The sequence below is a fragment of the Euprymna scolopes genome, chromosome 16 (assembly GCF_053919585.1).
Source record: "Euprymna scolopes isolate OS-2025 chromosome 16, ASM5391958v1, whole genome shotgun sequence".
Taxonomy (NCBI): domain Eukaryota; kingdom Metazoa; phylum Mollusca; class Cephalopoda; order Sepiida; family Sepiolidae; genus Euprymna; species Euprymna scolopes.
The window spans coordinates 91,965,603-91,980,602 of record NC_136497.1 but is presented as its reverse complement, the minus strand read 5'-3'; the positions used below and the strand labels follow the sequence as shown (position 1 = coordinate 91,980,602).

Here is a 15,000-nt window from a genome sequence, read left to right as displayed (position 1 = left end):
GGTGATTGCGCAACTCTTGCCTCACAATTACACACGCAGCTGCTTCTGCAAGGGGGGGTATCCTATGTGTTCCGAGACTGGACGGAGGTATCTTCATCACAAATTAAACAACGAAAACATGAATCGGTTAGAAAGAAGTCAGAGGTCGTAGGTTAGTACCGACTACAAACCACTACTCAACTCACAATCAGATCCATGGGAGTGAGGATCATTAATTTACGATGAAATTAAATAAGAAATCAATCCCAGCTTGTAAAATTAAACATTTTTTTTTTCATTTCTTTTTGATAATCATAAAATGATTAACACTTAATCGATAAGTAAGCATGTATAGCTGATTACTACTGCAACCTGGGATTGAACTCGAAACGCGTAGTTGACAGTCAATCACTTAAAATGAAATGCACTCACGGGCATGTCCGTGTCACGGATTTTTTTTTTTTTGTTTATGTCTTAAAAAAATACGGAATCACTTCGGATAAATAATTCAACACAACGTTTTAGAAATTTCACGCAATTAAAATTTTATATTAGAAAAAAAATAAAAAAAAATAAAAAAAATAAATAAAAAAATAAATAAAATAAAATAAAAATCAGTCCGAGTAAATGTAAACGGGATTTAACTCAAAAAGAATAAAAGAGAAAAAGCTTTTTAAATATTGATTCATTTTTCTTTTCTTTTTTTTTTTTTTTTCGTTAACACTTTTGGTGATTAGCACAATAGTATGTATACTCGTAGATCCCTATCTACCTATTAAGCACGGACGTATGTACGCAATATGTAGATACACAAACACATACACGCCTAAAATATAGGTAAACAAAACTATTTACGAAAGTAATGTGTGCACATATAAAGCGTTGGAAAACTGTCTTACTTAGCAATAACATAGACAGACGAGACATTAGGATTCATACGCACATATCGGATACATAACAGTAAGCACGCATATATACACCAGTGCCATCATGCAACTAAGTAAGTACGTAAATGTAGAAAAACGCGTGTAAATATATATTTAATTAAGCTTACCTATATATAATCGTTTACTTAAATAGTGTACATATGTATATTGATAAATAAGGCGTTGTTAGAACATCGTTAAATTCGACCTATGTTTGGTGATGCAATTAGAACACATCGATTGAAGTTGTTTTTGATGCTGACTAGCTTTTATATGAAGTTCGATTTTTATTAGATATTTAATGTTAGCGTTAACCTTGCAGGAAGGTTCGAATAATGATGGTTTTTTTGTGTTGTTTTTTTAATTAGAATATTTAGTTATTAATTTGTACCTTAGTGATGTGTCAGTTCGCAGACATCTTTGGGAAGATTTCAAAAGGTGTGTAAGTAATTTCGATACAGATGGGAATAAACCATTGAAGCGAAAACACGTGCGACGTAAGATATTTGTCATTAAAATATGTAGCGAGATCGGATCCAAAGACGCAGACGCACACATACACAGAAAGGTGCAGATATACAAACACACAGACACACGGAGGATGGACCCATTTTACCTATACAATGGAACGACACCTATATATATATATATATATATATATATATATATATATATATATATATATATATATATATATATATATGTTTATAAATATACGTCGTACAAGTACACACACGTCTAATGCGTATATAGTGACTGATGTAGATGTACGTCTTTGAACGCGCGTGCACATATAAATCTACCCGTGTACACGAATACGCTCTCCCTCTCTCTCTCTCTCTCTCTCTCTGTTTCTCTGTATCCCCATCTTTCTCTCTTGTTCAGATTGAAATACACTCTCGGATATCCGTGCGCTCGCACACACGCGCACACACATACATCTCTTTCCTCGCCCTCCTCTTCTTTCTATCGGACGCGCACCCACCTAGATACGCACACATGGCTGTGATAGGCGGCCAATCTAGTTTTGCTACTCGAGTGGATTATGTGCCAACCGTAGATGCGTACGGTTTGCGTGGAAACGTAGCGGCGGCGGGCGAACAACATCTTCTCCTCCTCGTCGTCGCTTACTGCTGTTTAGATACTCTCCGTCGACGGCCTCTGCTGCCCAACTAATCATAGTTTAGCACACCGTGTAGCATATAATACACGACTCGGGCCAATCTTAAGCAAGAAGATTTTTTTACTTCTCGCGAGGCCTGGTGGATAAGGGCTGCCTTGTTTTCCCCCCAAACACGAGCCACGTACGTGCTACCGTTAGCATGTGCGTAGCTGTGAATTTCTCAACGTAAAAAAAAAAAGAAGCCAATCCGATCGCACAGTTCTCCGTCCTCCTCGCTCTGTCAGTCTGTCCGTCCGTCAGCGCCAACCTGTCCGTCCGCAATTCACCTCTCGCCCGTCTCACTGTCCATTCAGGTCACTTCTCCGTCCGACACCTCCGTCCCTTCCCAACTACATTTCCCTAACTTAGGAATTAAGTTCTTATCGGAAAAACTTTCAATACTTTTGATTGTTTGCTTTTTATTTGATGTCTTCTTCTTCTTCTTCTTCTTCTTCTTCTTTTTCTTCTTATTCTTCCACTTTTTTCCACTACAAACTAACAAAACACAGAACTATATTTAAACTTTTGGATGATTTTAGGAAAATAATGAAACTGAACTCATTGTGTTATTTGTATTTCTAAATTCATTAATAATAATAATAATAATAATAATAATAATAATAATAATAAATAATTATTATTTAAACTTGCGATATAATAATAATAATAATAATAATAATAATAATAATAATAATAACAACAACAACTTTACGATTATGAAAAAGAAAGAACAAGAAAGAGAGAAAGACCTATGATTAAAAAATCTATTCGCCTACTGACCTCTCAGCTGTCCCCTTCCCCTTTTCTCCCAACATAACTAAAACTTAACCATTACATACGGGTCGTTTACGGGCCTCATGCCGGCTAAGTGAGCTTTAATGCTTTTCTTTTCTTTTTTGTTTTTTTAGATAATTTTTAAACACGTGTTAACTTCGATAGACAAAAAGCTAAGTTGATTTTTTTTCTAAGTACGTTGTGTTTTAAATGCTTACCATTCTTTTTACAATGGAAGATCTATTTAAAGAAAGAACACTGGAAGGCAACCCAATGGGCCAAACTTGTTGGTAACGTTGTACCTGTGGAATAACAGTGGACTATCAAAGGACAACACAAACTCCATCCTTTTTTTGATACCAACCAACTCTCAACAATTGACCACAGCGGAAAAGGTCACGTCTTGGTCGAACTACGACCGAAGCGTGCCCGGCTAGCACTTAAGAAACGACGGTTTTCGGACACCGGCAGCAAAGTGGCGCCGTCTGAGACCCCGTCAAAGGACATGGAGGTCCAACGCCGCAAAAAGAAGAAACGGAAGAGCAACTTTGCCGCCTGCGAGGTTTCGGCCATCATGGAAGGCATTGGCCAGCGAATGACCACTGTGAATGCCAAGTTCACGGACAGCGTGACCAATGCCAAGAAAATGAAGGCTTGGCAAGAGATTGCAGAGTTGGTCAACACAGTCTCCCCCGTCGGTCGGTCGGTGGAGGAGGTCAAAAAGAAATGGGAAGATATGAAGACCCGGACAAAGAAAAGGGCCACGGAGGTTCGGAACGTGGGTTTACTAGGAGACGAGGATTCAACACAGATCCGCTCTTATCTAACCGAATATGAACTAAGGGTCCTCTACTTACTGGGTGACCCGGCAGTCGGTGGGACCACGCAGAATACTAATGCAAACCAACAGGAAGTGATTCAAGGGTCTGGCGGTGGTGTGACTGACAATGGGGACGGGGAGGAGGAGGAAGATGAGGATATGGTTCAAACTGCCCCCAAAGACATGACGATAGATCACCATCAACAAGTAAGTAAAACTTTTTCAAACTCTTCTGCTCTAGCTGTGGCGTGATATTGTATGCACCGTTTTCGACTCCGCCTTCCTTTCACCCCTTTTCCTGTGAATGGAATCATCTATTTTAAAAGAGGGGTGGGGAGACTTTTTTTCATATTTTATATGCTCTCTTTCTCTTTTCACGAAGGAATTTTCTTTTTTTTCATTCTTTACTACTCTTTAATATTTGGATTTTGAGAGAGAAAAAAAAAAGAAGAAAATAAGATTTCTTTTATTTTTCAAACTTATATATAATTTTTTCCCCCTTTATGATTTTCCTGTATACACTCTCTCTTCCCTTTCACTTTCTTCCTTCCTACCTTTCTTTCTAAACCTTCATTCTTGTTTCCTGTTCGGTGGCGTTCGTTCTCTTGGCACGATCTTTTAGTACTGACCAAAATAATCAAACCTCGTTATTTACCCTACGTCAGCAAAACATAAACAAAATTAAAACAAACAAAAAACATTTCTGCTGTTGATTTCGAGAAAAACTTTTTACACATGTCATTAGTTCTGTGATTTTAATTTCTTTTCTTTACTCGTTTGTTATTGTGGTCAACACATACTACACACACGAGGTCATATATATATATATATATATATATATATATATATATATATATATATATATACATATCTATATATATATATATCAGACACATACCCGCATATCTATGTATATATATTATTGCATGTATCCACATACAGTTTTATGAAAAGATATATTTTATGCATCAATTTTCAGTACTTATTTCAAGTCGTGAGTAATACTGGGTAGTAAGTTACGGAAATATATAGGACACTTAAACTACACAGAAGTTTTCCAATTTGATCCTCGTAAGGACTTATTAGCCTGACGTGTCCTTACGAAAATGAAATCGGAATATTCTGTGTAGCTTAATTGGCATATATATTTTGATAACTTACAATATATATATATACACGCAAACACACAGACACACACATATATATATACATATATATGTATACATATATACACCCACACATATATATACAAGTATATATATATATGTATATATATATAAGTGAGAGAGAGAGAGTTATAGAGAAACATGGAGAATATATATATATATTTATATATATATATATATATATATATATATATATATATATATATATATATATATATGTGTGTGTGTGTCTGTCTGTCTGTCTGTCTGTCTGTCTGTGTGATAGATACAGACAGACTGATAGAGAAAAATGAGATATGGATGATTAGGGTTAGAGATAGAATGATAGTAAGAGAAGGATGAGACTCTTGTGTATAATGATATAATGTTTAATTTACTTGAATTACAAGTAATTTCGGGTGCTATTTTCATGTGTCAACAGCAACAACAATAGTCTCAGCAATAATAATAATAATAATAATAATAATAATAATGATAATAATTATAATAATAATAATTATAATAATAATAATAATAATAATAATAATAATAATAATAATAATAATAATAATCCAGAAAACTTATTGTTTCTCAAATTCCAGAGTTGATCGTTGCTCACAAAAAAATGAACGGTAAATAGCTGTTGCGATAGCTCAAAAGCAACGGCCGTTATAAGCGGTAAACGGCTGTTGCGAGAACCCTGAGTTGATTAGCAATAATGATGAAATGCAGTAGAGGCTATTGGCAGTATGGAGATTTGTTGTCACTTAGACTCCAGGAAACATCACTTGTTTTTTCAAATAATGAATCTTGTGACTACTACTACTACTACTACTACTACTACTACTACTACTAATAATAATAATAATAGCCATATGGAAGTTGCAGTACAAATAAAGCAGAAATAAAACTAAACCACTACCACATGGACCCAAGGGAATTTAAACTGCAAGATATTTCATAAACTGACCCCCCCCCAAAAAAAAAAAATATGTGATCCCAACCGCTTTGATTGGCACTATACAAAATGTTAGTGAAAGGTCAATGAGGATGGAAAAACAGAGAGGGAACACTAAACAGACCTCCACTGGAGGAGGATGAAGAGTACTAGAACCTTGAGGAGGGAGAATACTTATGTGAAACTTACTGAGAGACATCAGTCGTAAGCGGCTATTGCGATAACGCAAAAAGGCCAAAAAATAAATTGCGCCGGTTATCGACATGTGGAGCGTGTTGGAAATCTGGAGAGACTTGTTGTCATTCAAAATTCAGGAAACACCAGTTATTTTATTTACTTTCTTTGCAGGAGATAAGGCACAAGGTCATGGGTTGTATTGGTGAAAGTTTTTCCGTGAAACTGGATTCCAGCTTGGAAAATCCAGGTCTTCTGTCGGTGTCGTTAACCATTTAGCCACCGTCATATATTGGACTGCTGATGAACAATGTGAAAACATCTATTGAGTAAATTATTATTATTTACTCTCTAGGAGTAGTAACACAGGCTTTAAAAACAACTTGTCGCGTTCTCTGGAGTCTGAGTGATAATAAGTCTTCCCAGATTTCCAGTACTCTCCACCTCTTTCGATAACCTTTGCAAAAGAATTTGCGTTCTAGCAAAGGTCACTTACCGTTGATTTCTCACTGGCAGTGACTATTGATCTTCACTGGAATTTGGGTAGCAGTAAGTCTCCATAAGGTCCCAGTCCTCTTTGCACCAGTCATCCAGTCGAGGTCTGGCTAGTGCTCTCACTCCTCGGTCTTTACATCCTCCTTGACCCTCCTCACTTATTTCGTGTGGCGTCAGTTTATGGTGACATAAAAAACGGGCTGGAGAAAAGGGGGAGGGTTAACTTGCAATTATGCAGTTTCAGTTATTATTATTATTATTATTATTATTATTGTTATTATTGTTATTATTATTATTATTATTATTATTATTATTATTAGCTGACTCTCTGTGAAAAGAAAAGATAGGGAAAGAGGATTGGTTAGTATAGAGGATTGTGTGAGGACTGTGTGAACGACACACACACAAAAAGAACTAGGAAAACATATAACGCAAAACGCAGAAAGGCTAATCACTGCAGTAAAGGACAGTGAAAAAATGAACAAGCTTAACAATAAAGAGACAAGGAGACAAGAGAAAAGATGAAAAAAGAAAAACGCATGTTTCCTTAGGATGAAAAAGATGGGACGCATGAAAGCACTTAGACATGGTTGCGAAAAGGACACCTAACCAGAAAAACTGAATCACTAATAAGAGTAGCACCAGATAACGCGATTAAAACCAACCATATCAAAGCAAGGATCAACAATCACAAGAAAACAGCAAGTGCAGACTCTGTGGACAAAGAGACGAAATGATAAACTACATAATAAGTGAATGGAGAAAATTAGCCCCAAAAGAATATAAGAATAAACATCATCAACTGGGAATTATGTAAACAACTGCATCTTGAACAACCAGACAAATGGTACAAGCAAAAACCGGCAATAGTACCAGTACTTGACAACGGAAATCGCAAAACCATATAGGACATTGACGTAGCAACAGATAAATCCATCCAAGCAAAGAGACCCGTATGTCATAATAGTTAACAAATCGCAGAATTCGTTGTTCCAGCAAACCACAAGTTGAATATGAAGATGGATAAGCAAAGCAAATATATGGAACTGGCCAGAGAGCTGAAAAAAATATGGAAGATGAAAAGAGTCAAAATAACACAAATAATAGTAGGAGCACTAGAAATAATACCGAAACACTTCGAAAAAAATGGTCGAGATTGGAGTCAGAGTAAGTTGAGAAGATACAACGGATAACAATGCTGAAATATTAAGGAAAACCCTTGAGTGCAGAAACTTATACACATGAGCCACAAACGATAACTGGCCATATAAAAACGGCAACAAAAGTAAAAGAAAAGGATAGGGAAACATAATATGGATAAAATAAAACTAAAACTGGATGATTGTAAGCTTCACCTCTCCCCACAAAAAATCTAGTGTCGGCATCAAGTGGCACCACACGGAACAGTAATGAAGGATAGAAAGATAGATAGATAGAGAGAGAGAGAGAGAGAGAGAGAGAGAGAGAGAGAGAGAGAGAGTACTAACCAGACCTCCTGTGGATAGGTGCGAAGAAGCGGACTGAGACTTTGGCAAGACTTATTGCCACCGAAATTCCAATGAAGACCAATGGTCGTTGCCAGCGAGAAATCAATAGTAAATGGCTGTTGCGATAACGCAAATTTATTTGCAAAGGTTATCGAAAGAGGTGGAGGGTAGTAGATACATGGGGAGATGTGCTGTCACCCAGACCCCAGGGAACACCACAAATTGTCTTTAGTGAGTAATCTCTTATGATGGCTTGTATGAGAACTCCTAGTGAGTAATATTTATAGCGTTTCTATAGTTGGTTGGTTTTTATTGTTTCACACCGCTTCAACATGTTTGGGGATATTCACCGCTGATACATAAACAATCTATTCTTCACTGCATCAGATTTTTCAAGTACAAGCTGGTATTTTACGTATAGATAGAAAGTAAAATAAACATACGAGATTCGATAGGATTTAAACCCGCTATAACTGATTACGGAGCCGATATGATATATCCGAGGTTCATTACACACCCCCTCTGATAGATTTTTTTTATTGGTCCCCCGACAAAAGGAGAGTGAGCCTGTAAATTCGTTCTTCCGTTCATCTGTCCACACTTTTCTCAATAACTACGCCTTGGAATTTTTTGACATTTTGCGCAAGCATTAAATATGATATGAGTAAAAAAGTAACAGAACGGATTTTCTGGGAAAACTCCGGCTGCCCCCTCTCCTCGTAGGGGTGCCTTTCGGGTTAAAATGGCTAAAATTGACATTTTTGTGCCTTGAATTTTTATAAAACTTTCTGAAAATTTTAACTGATTTCTATATAATTTTGTTTGTCTATACTTCGCGATAACTCTTGGGTATGCCCCAGGGACTCTTTTAGGGCCAATGAAAGCACTCTATTTTGAGGACTATTTTACCATATTTGTCCAAGATTTTCTGTGTATGTTTAGCAGTTTTACATGGTGTTGAACTCAAATGTTAAGGCCTTGGGGACTTTTGGGGCTAAATGAGATGGGAAGGGGGCAAATGATGAACTTAGTCATGGTGCAGAACTGAAATTTGCATATGTTAAGGCCTAACACTGCACCAGGATTTGACGTCCCCTGGGAACTTCTGGGGGCTAAATGACGGGGGGGGGGAATGCTGAACTTAGTCATTTTTTATGCCTCGTTCACTGTGCACGCACGGATGACCATGCATGATTTACTTGTTTACTTGGAAGTCACTTCATCAAGGCCCGAAAGGCACTCGAGGATAAGGGTTAATGAATGTAAGATGATAGTGTAGTAATCGTTAATGGTGTAAATTTGGTAGAATTTGATTATTTATAGGGCAAGCTCAACAAGAATTTGTTTACATTGGATTTGAAGACTAGCATGCTGCATTCAACTGAGAAGCAGGCCATTGGAACAGCGTTATATAGGGGTTTCTTTTATTTATTTATTTTTGTTTTGCTTTTTTGTTTTCAAGATTCATTCATATAGCTAGACATAGTGAATTACAAAAACCTGAGACACGAGCCCCAGAGTCTTGCCTCTTAAGTGTGTCACAACCTCCCCCACATACACGAACACACAGACACACACACACACACACACAGACACAGACACACACACACACATACACACAATTTTAAAATTATTATAAAACAATAAGTTTAGTGGATATCTGATGGAATATTGTTTGATGTTAAAATAGTTGTGGGTTGTTTTGTTTACACTTGAGAATTTAGTCTGTCCGGTCTTACCAGAGGTTATTGCACTGATGGAATAGTTGGCTGGATATATATGTATATACATATGCATATATATATATATATATATATATATATATATATATATGTTTGTATATATCTATATCTATATCTATCTATCTATCTATATATATATTTGTGTGTGTGTACGTATGCATATATATATGTATGTGTGTATATATATATGTATGTATGTGTGTATATACATGTGTGTATATATATATGTATGTGTGCATATATATGTATATATATGCATGTGTATATACATATATGCATGTGCATATATATGTGTATATATAGATGTATGTATATGCATATATGTATGTGTATGTATATATATATGTATGTATATTTATGTATATATATATATGTATGTATATATGCATGTATATATATGTATTATATATGTATATATATGCATGCATACATATGTATGTATATATATATGCATATATATGTATGTATATACATGCATATATATGTATGTATATATATGTATGTAGAGGTGTTAGTCTAGCGGCACTGATGAGTTGTGATACAACGAAACAGGTCTGTATGTCGATGACTAAAATATATTTTATAAAGCTCCCCTCTTTGGTAGAGCACTCTTGTAAATTATCTTACTCGCTACTTAATTTAGCTGAAATAATGCGAAGCTCGCGATTTGTTTACAAAACAAACGTTTGAGCCCTCTACGAGTAGCAGACGAATGTTTATTTAAATAATCGTTCTGACAAGTTAATTTCGGCCACCGATTCCGTAGTCAAGGGGATAGGACTGCCGACTGTCATCACGACGGTTCTAGGTTCGATCCTCGGCTTGGGAGAGGTGTTAGTCTAGCGGCACTGATGAGTTGTGATACAACGAAACAGGTCTGTATGTCGATGACTAAAATATATTTTATAAAGCTCCCCTCTTTGGTAGAGCACTCTTGTAAATTATCTTACTCGCTACTTAATTTAGCTGAAATAATGCGAAGCTCGCGATTTGTTTACAAAACAAACGTTTGAGCCCTCTACGAGTAGCAGACGAATGTTTATTTAAATAATCGTTCTGACAAGTTAATTTCGGCCACCGATTCCGTAGTCAAGGGGATAGGACTGCCGACTGTCATCACGACGGTTCTAGGTTCGATCCTCGGCTTGGGAGAGGTGTTAGTCTAGCGGCACTGATGAGTTGTGATACAACGAAACAGGTCTGTATGTCGATGACTAAAATATATTTTACATATGTATATATACATATATATGTATATGTATGTATATATATGTATGTATACATATGTGTATATATGTATATATACGTATGTATATATATGCATATATATGTGTATATATATGTATATATGTATGTATATATATGTACGTATGTATGTATATATATATATGTATGTGTATATATAGTATGTATATATATTATATGCATATATATGTATATATATATGCATATATATGTATGAAAATATATAGTCTGGATATATATATATATATGTATGTGATTATATATATGTATGTGTATATATAGTATGTATATATATATATATGTATATATACGTATGTATGTGTATGTATATGTATGTATATATGTATGTATGTATTAGTATGTAGGTATACATATATGCCTGTGTATATATATATGTGTGTGGGTATATATGTAGTATATATATGTTTGTGTTGTATGTGTATGTCTATATATGTATGTACATATGTATGTATATATATGTATGTGTATATATGTAGGTATATATGTATATATATGTATATGTCTATATATATGTATGTGTATATGTATGTGTATGTATGTGTATATATCTATCGATGTGTATATATATGTATATATATATATATATATGTATATATGCATGTATATATACACATATATATAAATATATATGTATAAATATATATGCATATGTTTATGTATGTATATATACATATATATATATGTATGCATATGTCTGCGTGTGTGTGTCTGTGAGTGTATTTGTGTGTGTGTGTGTGTATTATGGACATACATATATGGCAAATAAACTGACAGAAATATTTGTGTTTCATTCCTGAAATCATTTGCCAGGCTAATATACTCAAACGAAATTACATACGTAAAAAAACTTCATTCGACTATCTCCATACCGAATTTTATCGGCGATGGTAACATTTAATCGAAGTCAAAAACAACCTTTTTCATGTGAAATCCTTTCTAACACAGACACAACTAAGCATTATCCTTTTTAATTGACGGCATCACATCTGGCATCGTTTGATCTTTCATAGTTTTCTTGTTAATTTTGTTGTTTTTTCATCTTGTATTTACTTTGCGGTACTTGTTTACTAAACTTTGTAAAGTTTATCTACTTGCTTCAATATTTCAAAGAAGTGTAAATTATGTACGTATTTTCCACATATTTAACTTGACTCACAATCACTTACAATTAAATTTGGTCGAACTCTCTTCTCAGGACACTCAAGATGGAGACAAACAAAATTACCTCAGTCTGTAAGCATTACTCTTTTATGCCGACTGGCAATAAGAAAAGATATAGTATAGAATAAAATGAGAGGCGAAAATTTTCATTATTTGTTTTTCATAGAATAAAATCGAATTTGATCTTGCCAGATCTGGGACTAGAAACTTGTGAAAAACAATCGCAACGCCAGCATCTTTCTTGTAGGCTAGGAACAAAAATATATATATACTTGTCGTAGTACGAGCCGTTTACTCGACAAATATTATAAAGTATGGTTTTGAAAAAAAAATCTTATATTTATTCTGTTATTCTGTATGATCGGGCAAATAATTGTTTCTTTCCCCTTTTTATAAAGTTCTGATACATTCTATATATATATATATATATATATATATATATATATATATATATATATGTGTGTGTGTATATATATATATGTGTGTGTATGTGTGTGTGAATATATACGTGTGAGATAGTGTATATATGTGTGTGTATATGTGTATATATATGTGTGTTTGTATATATAAGTGTGTATATATATATGTGTGTGTGTGTGCGTATGTATATATATATGTGTATATTGATGTGTATATATGTGTGTGTGTATATATAAGTGTGTGTATGTATATATATATATGTTCGTGTATATATATAATTGTTTGCATATATATTGTGTCTGTATATATATAATGTGTGTGTATATATGTGTCTGCATATGTATGACTGTGTGTGTGTATATATGCATCTGTGTGTATATGTGCTTGTATATATGTTTGGGTGTGTGTGTATATATATGTGTGTGTGTGCATATGCATATTTGTGTCTTTATATGCATATATGTGTGTGTATATAAGTATATATGTGTGTATGTATATATGTGTGTGTATATATGTGAGTTTATATATGTATATATATGTGCGTGCATATATGTATATATATGTGTGGGTGTGTGTGGGTGTATAAATGTGTGTGTATATATGTGTGTGTACATATACATATATATCTGTGTGTGTATATTTGCATTTATATATATATATGTGTGTATATGTATATATATATATATACGAGCGTATATATATATATGTGTAATCATTTATATATATAATTGTTTATATATATGTATTTATACACACCTATATATACATAAAGGTGTATATATATATATATATATATATATATGGTGTATAAATGTAGGTCCTATATGTATATATGTATATATAGGTGCGTATATATGTATACATACATGTGTATATATATAGGTGTGTATATATGGATATATATATGTGTATATATGAATATATATATATATAGTGTGTACATATGTATATAAATGGGTGCATATATGTTTATATACTAAAGTGCGTATTTGTATACATATAAGTGTGTAGATGTATATACAGGTGTGTAGATGCATATATTTCTGTATATATATATATATATATATATATATATATATATATAGGTATGTATATGCATATGTGTAGGTGGGTATATGTATATATAGGTATTACATATATGTATTATATTTATATGTAAGCGTGTATATATATACATATATATATATATATATTTGTTTTTATATATTTATATGTAAGTGTGTTTATATCTTGATATATGGGGGTGTGTATATATATATACATATATAAAGGTGGGAGTACATATATATAATTGAGTATATATATATATATAAATTTATATATATATATATGGTTGTCTATATATGTATACATATATACGTGTATATAAATGTATATATATAGGAGTGTTGATATGTACTCATATATAAGTCTGTATACATGTACATATACAAGTCGGTACATATATATGCATAAATATAGGTGTATATATACGCATGTACATATTCCTATAGAGGTGTTTATTCATGTATATATAGTTATAGGTGTGTATATATGTTTATGCATATAGATTCGTATATACGTATATATATATATATATATATATATATATATAGGTGTGTATAAATGTATATAGATATAGATGTGTATATATTTATATATGTATGTGTGTTTTTCTATATCTATTCCTATATCAGGTTATATATATCTATGTACAAGTGTCTGTTTATATATGTAAAAATATATACGTGTTAACATATGTATATATCTATATATATATATATACATATATGAACACATATAAGTGTGTTTATATATTTTTCATATATGTGTATAAATATAAACAGTTGTGTGTACGTATGTATATATGTAGCTGTGCTTATATGCGTATATATATTTATATACATATACATGTATTTATGTACATATATATGTATATTCATATGTATATGAAATTATGCATATATACATATATATATTTATGTATGTATTGATATATGTATATATTTCTGCATGTATATATGCATGAGTTTATATATGTATATATATTCACATATTTTTATATAACTTATATATTCTATGCATGTATATATATGTATATATATATGCATATATTATGCATGCATATATATTTATGAATACATGTGTGTATGTGTATATATATACATGTACGTTTATATATATATAAATATATCTGCATATATATATGTTTTGTATTTAAATTTGTTTATATAACTGAATATATATATATATGTATGTATAGGTATTTATAACATGTAAATATATGTAGATTAATATATAGGTGTATATATATGTAAATTTATATATATGTATATATGTATGTGGTATATACATCATTATATAAGTATAGGTATAAGTATATATATTTAAATATTTATAAACATATATACATATGTATCCAACTGTATATATATATGTATGTATATGTGTATGTCTATATGTATATATATTATATGTGTATATATGTATTTTTCTACGTATATTTATGTGT

The 15,000-nt window shown here is 32.7% G+C and overlaps 1 protein-coding gene and 1 long non-coding RNA gene across 2 annotated transcripts in view; both read left to right on the top strand.

Moving 5' to 3' along the window:
• The first annotated feature begins 625 nt into the window (after positions 1-625).
• The window catches only part of LOC145296018 (uncharacterized), a 159,728-nt gene continuing 145,353 nt past the window's right edge, over positions 626-15,000 (top strand). The window contains exon 1 of the long non-coding RNA XR_013869941.1: positions 626-979. This is a non-coding gene — a long non-coding RNA (uncharacterized LOC145296018). The remainder of the gene's footprint in view (positions 980-15,000) is intronic.
• The window catches only part of LOC145296017 (uncharacterized), a 134,458-nt gene continuing 121,118 nt past the window's right edge, over positions 1,661-15,000 (top strand). Inside the window, exon 1 of the mRNA XM_080142041.1 lies at positions 1,661-3,868. Within this exon, the coding sequence (XP_079998167.1) occupies positions 3,347-3,868 (522 nt within the window). The 5' untranslated portion in view covers positions 1,661-3,346. The remainder of the gene's footprint in view (positions 3,869-15,000) is intronic.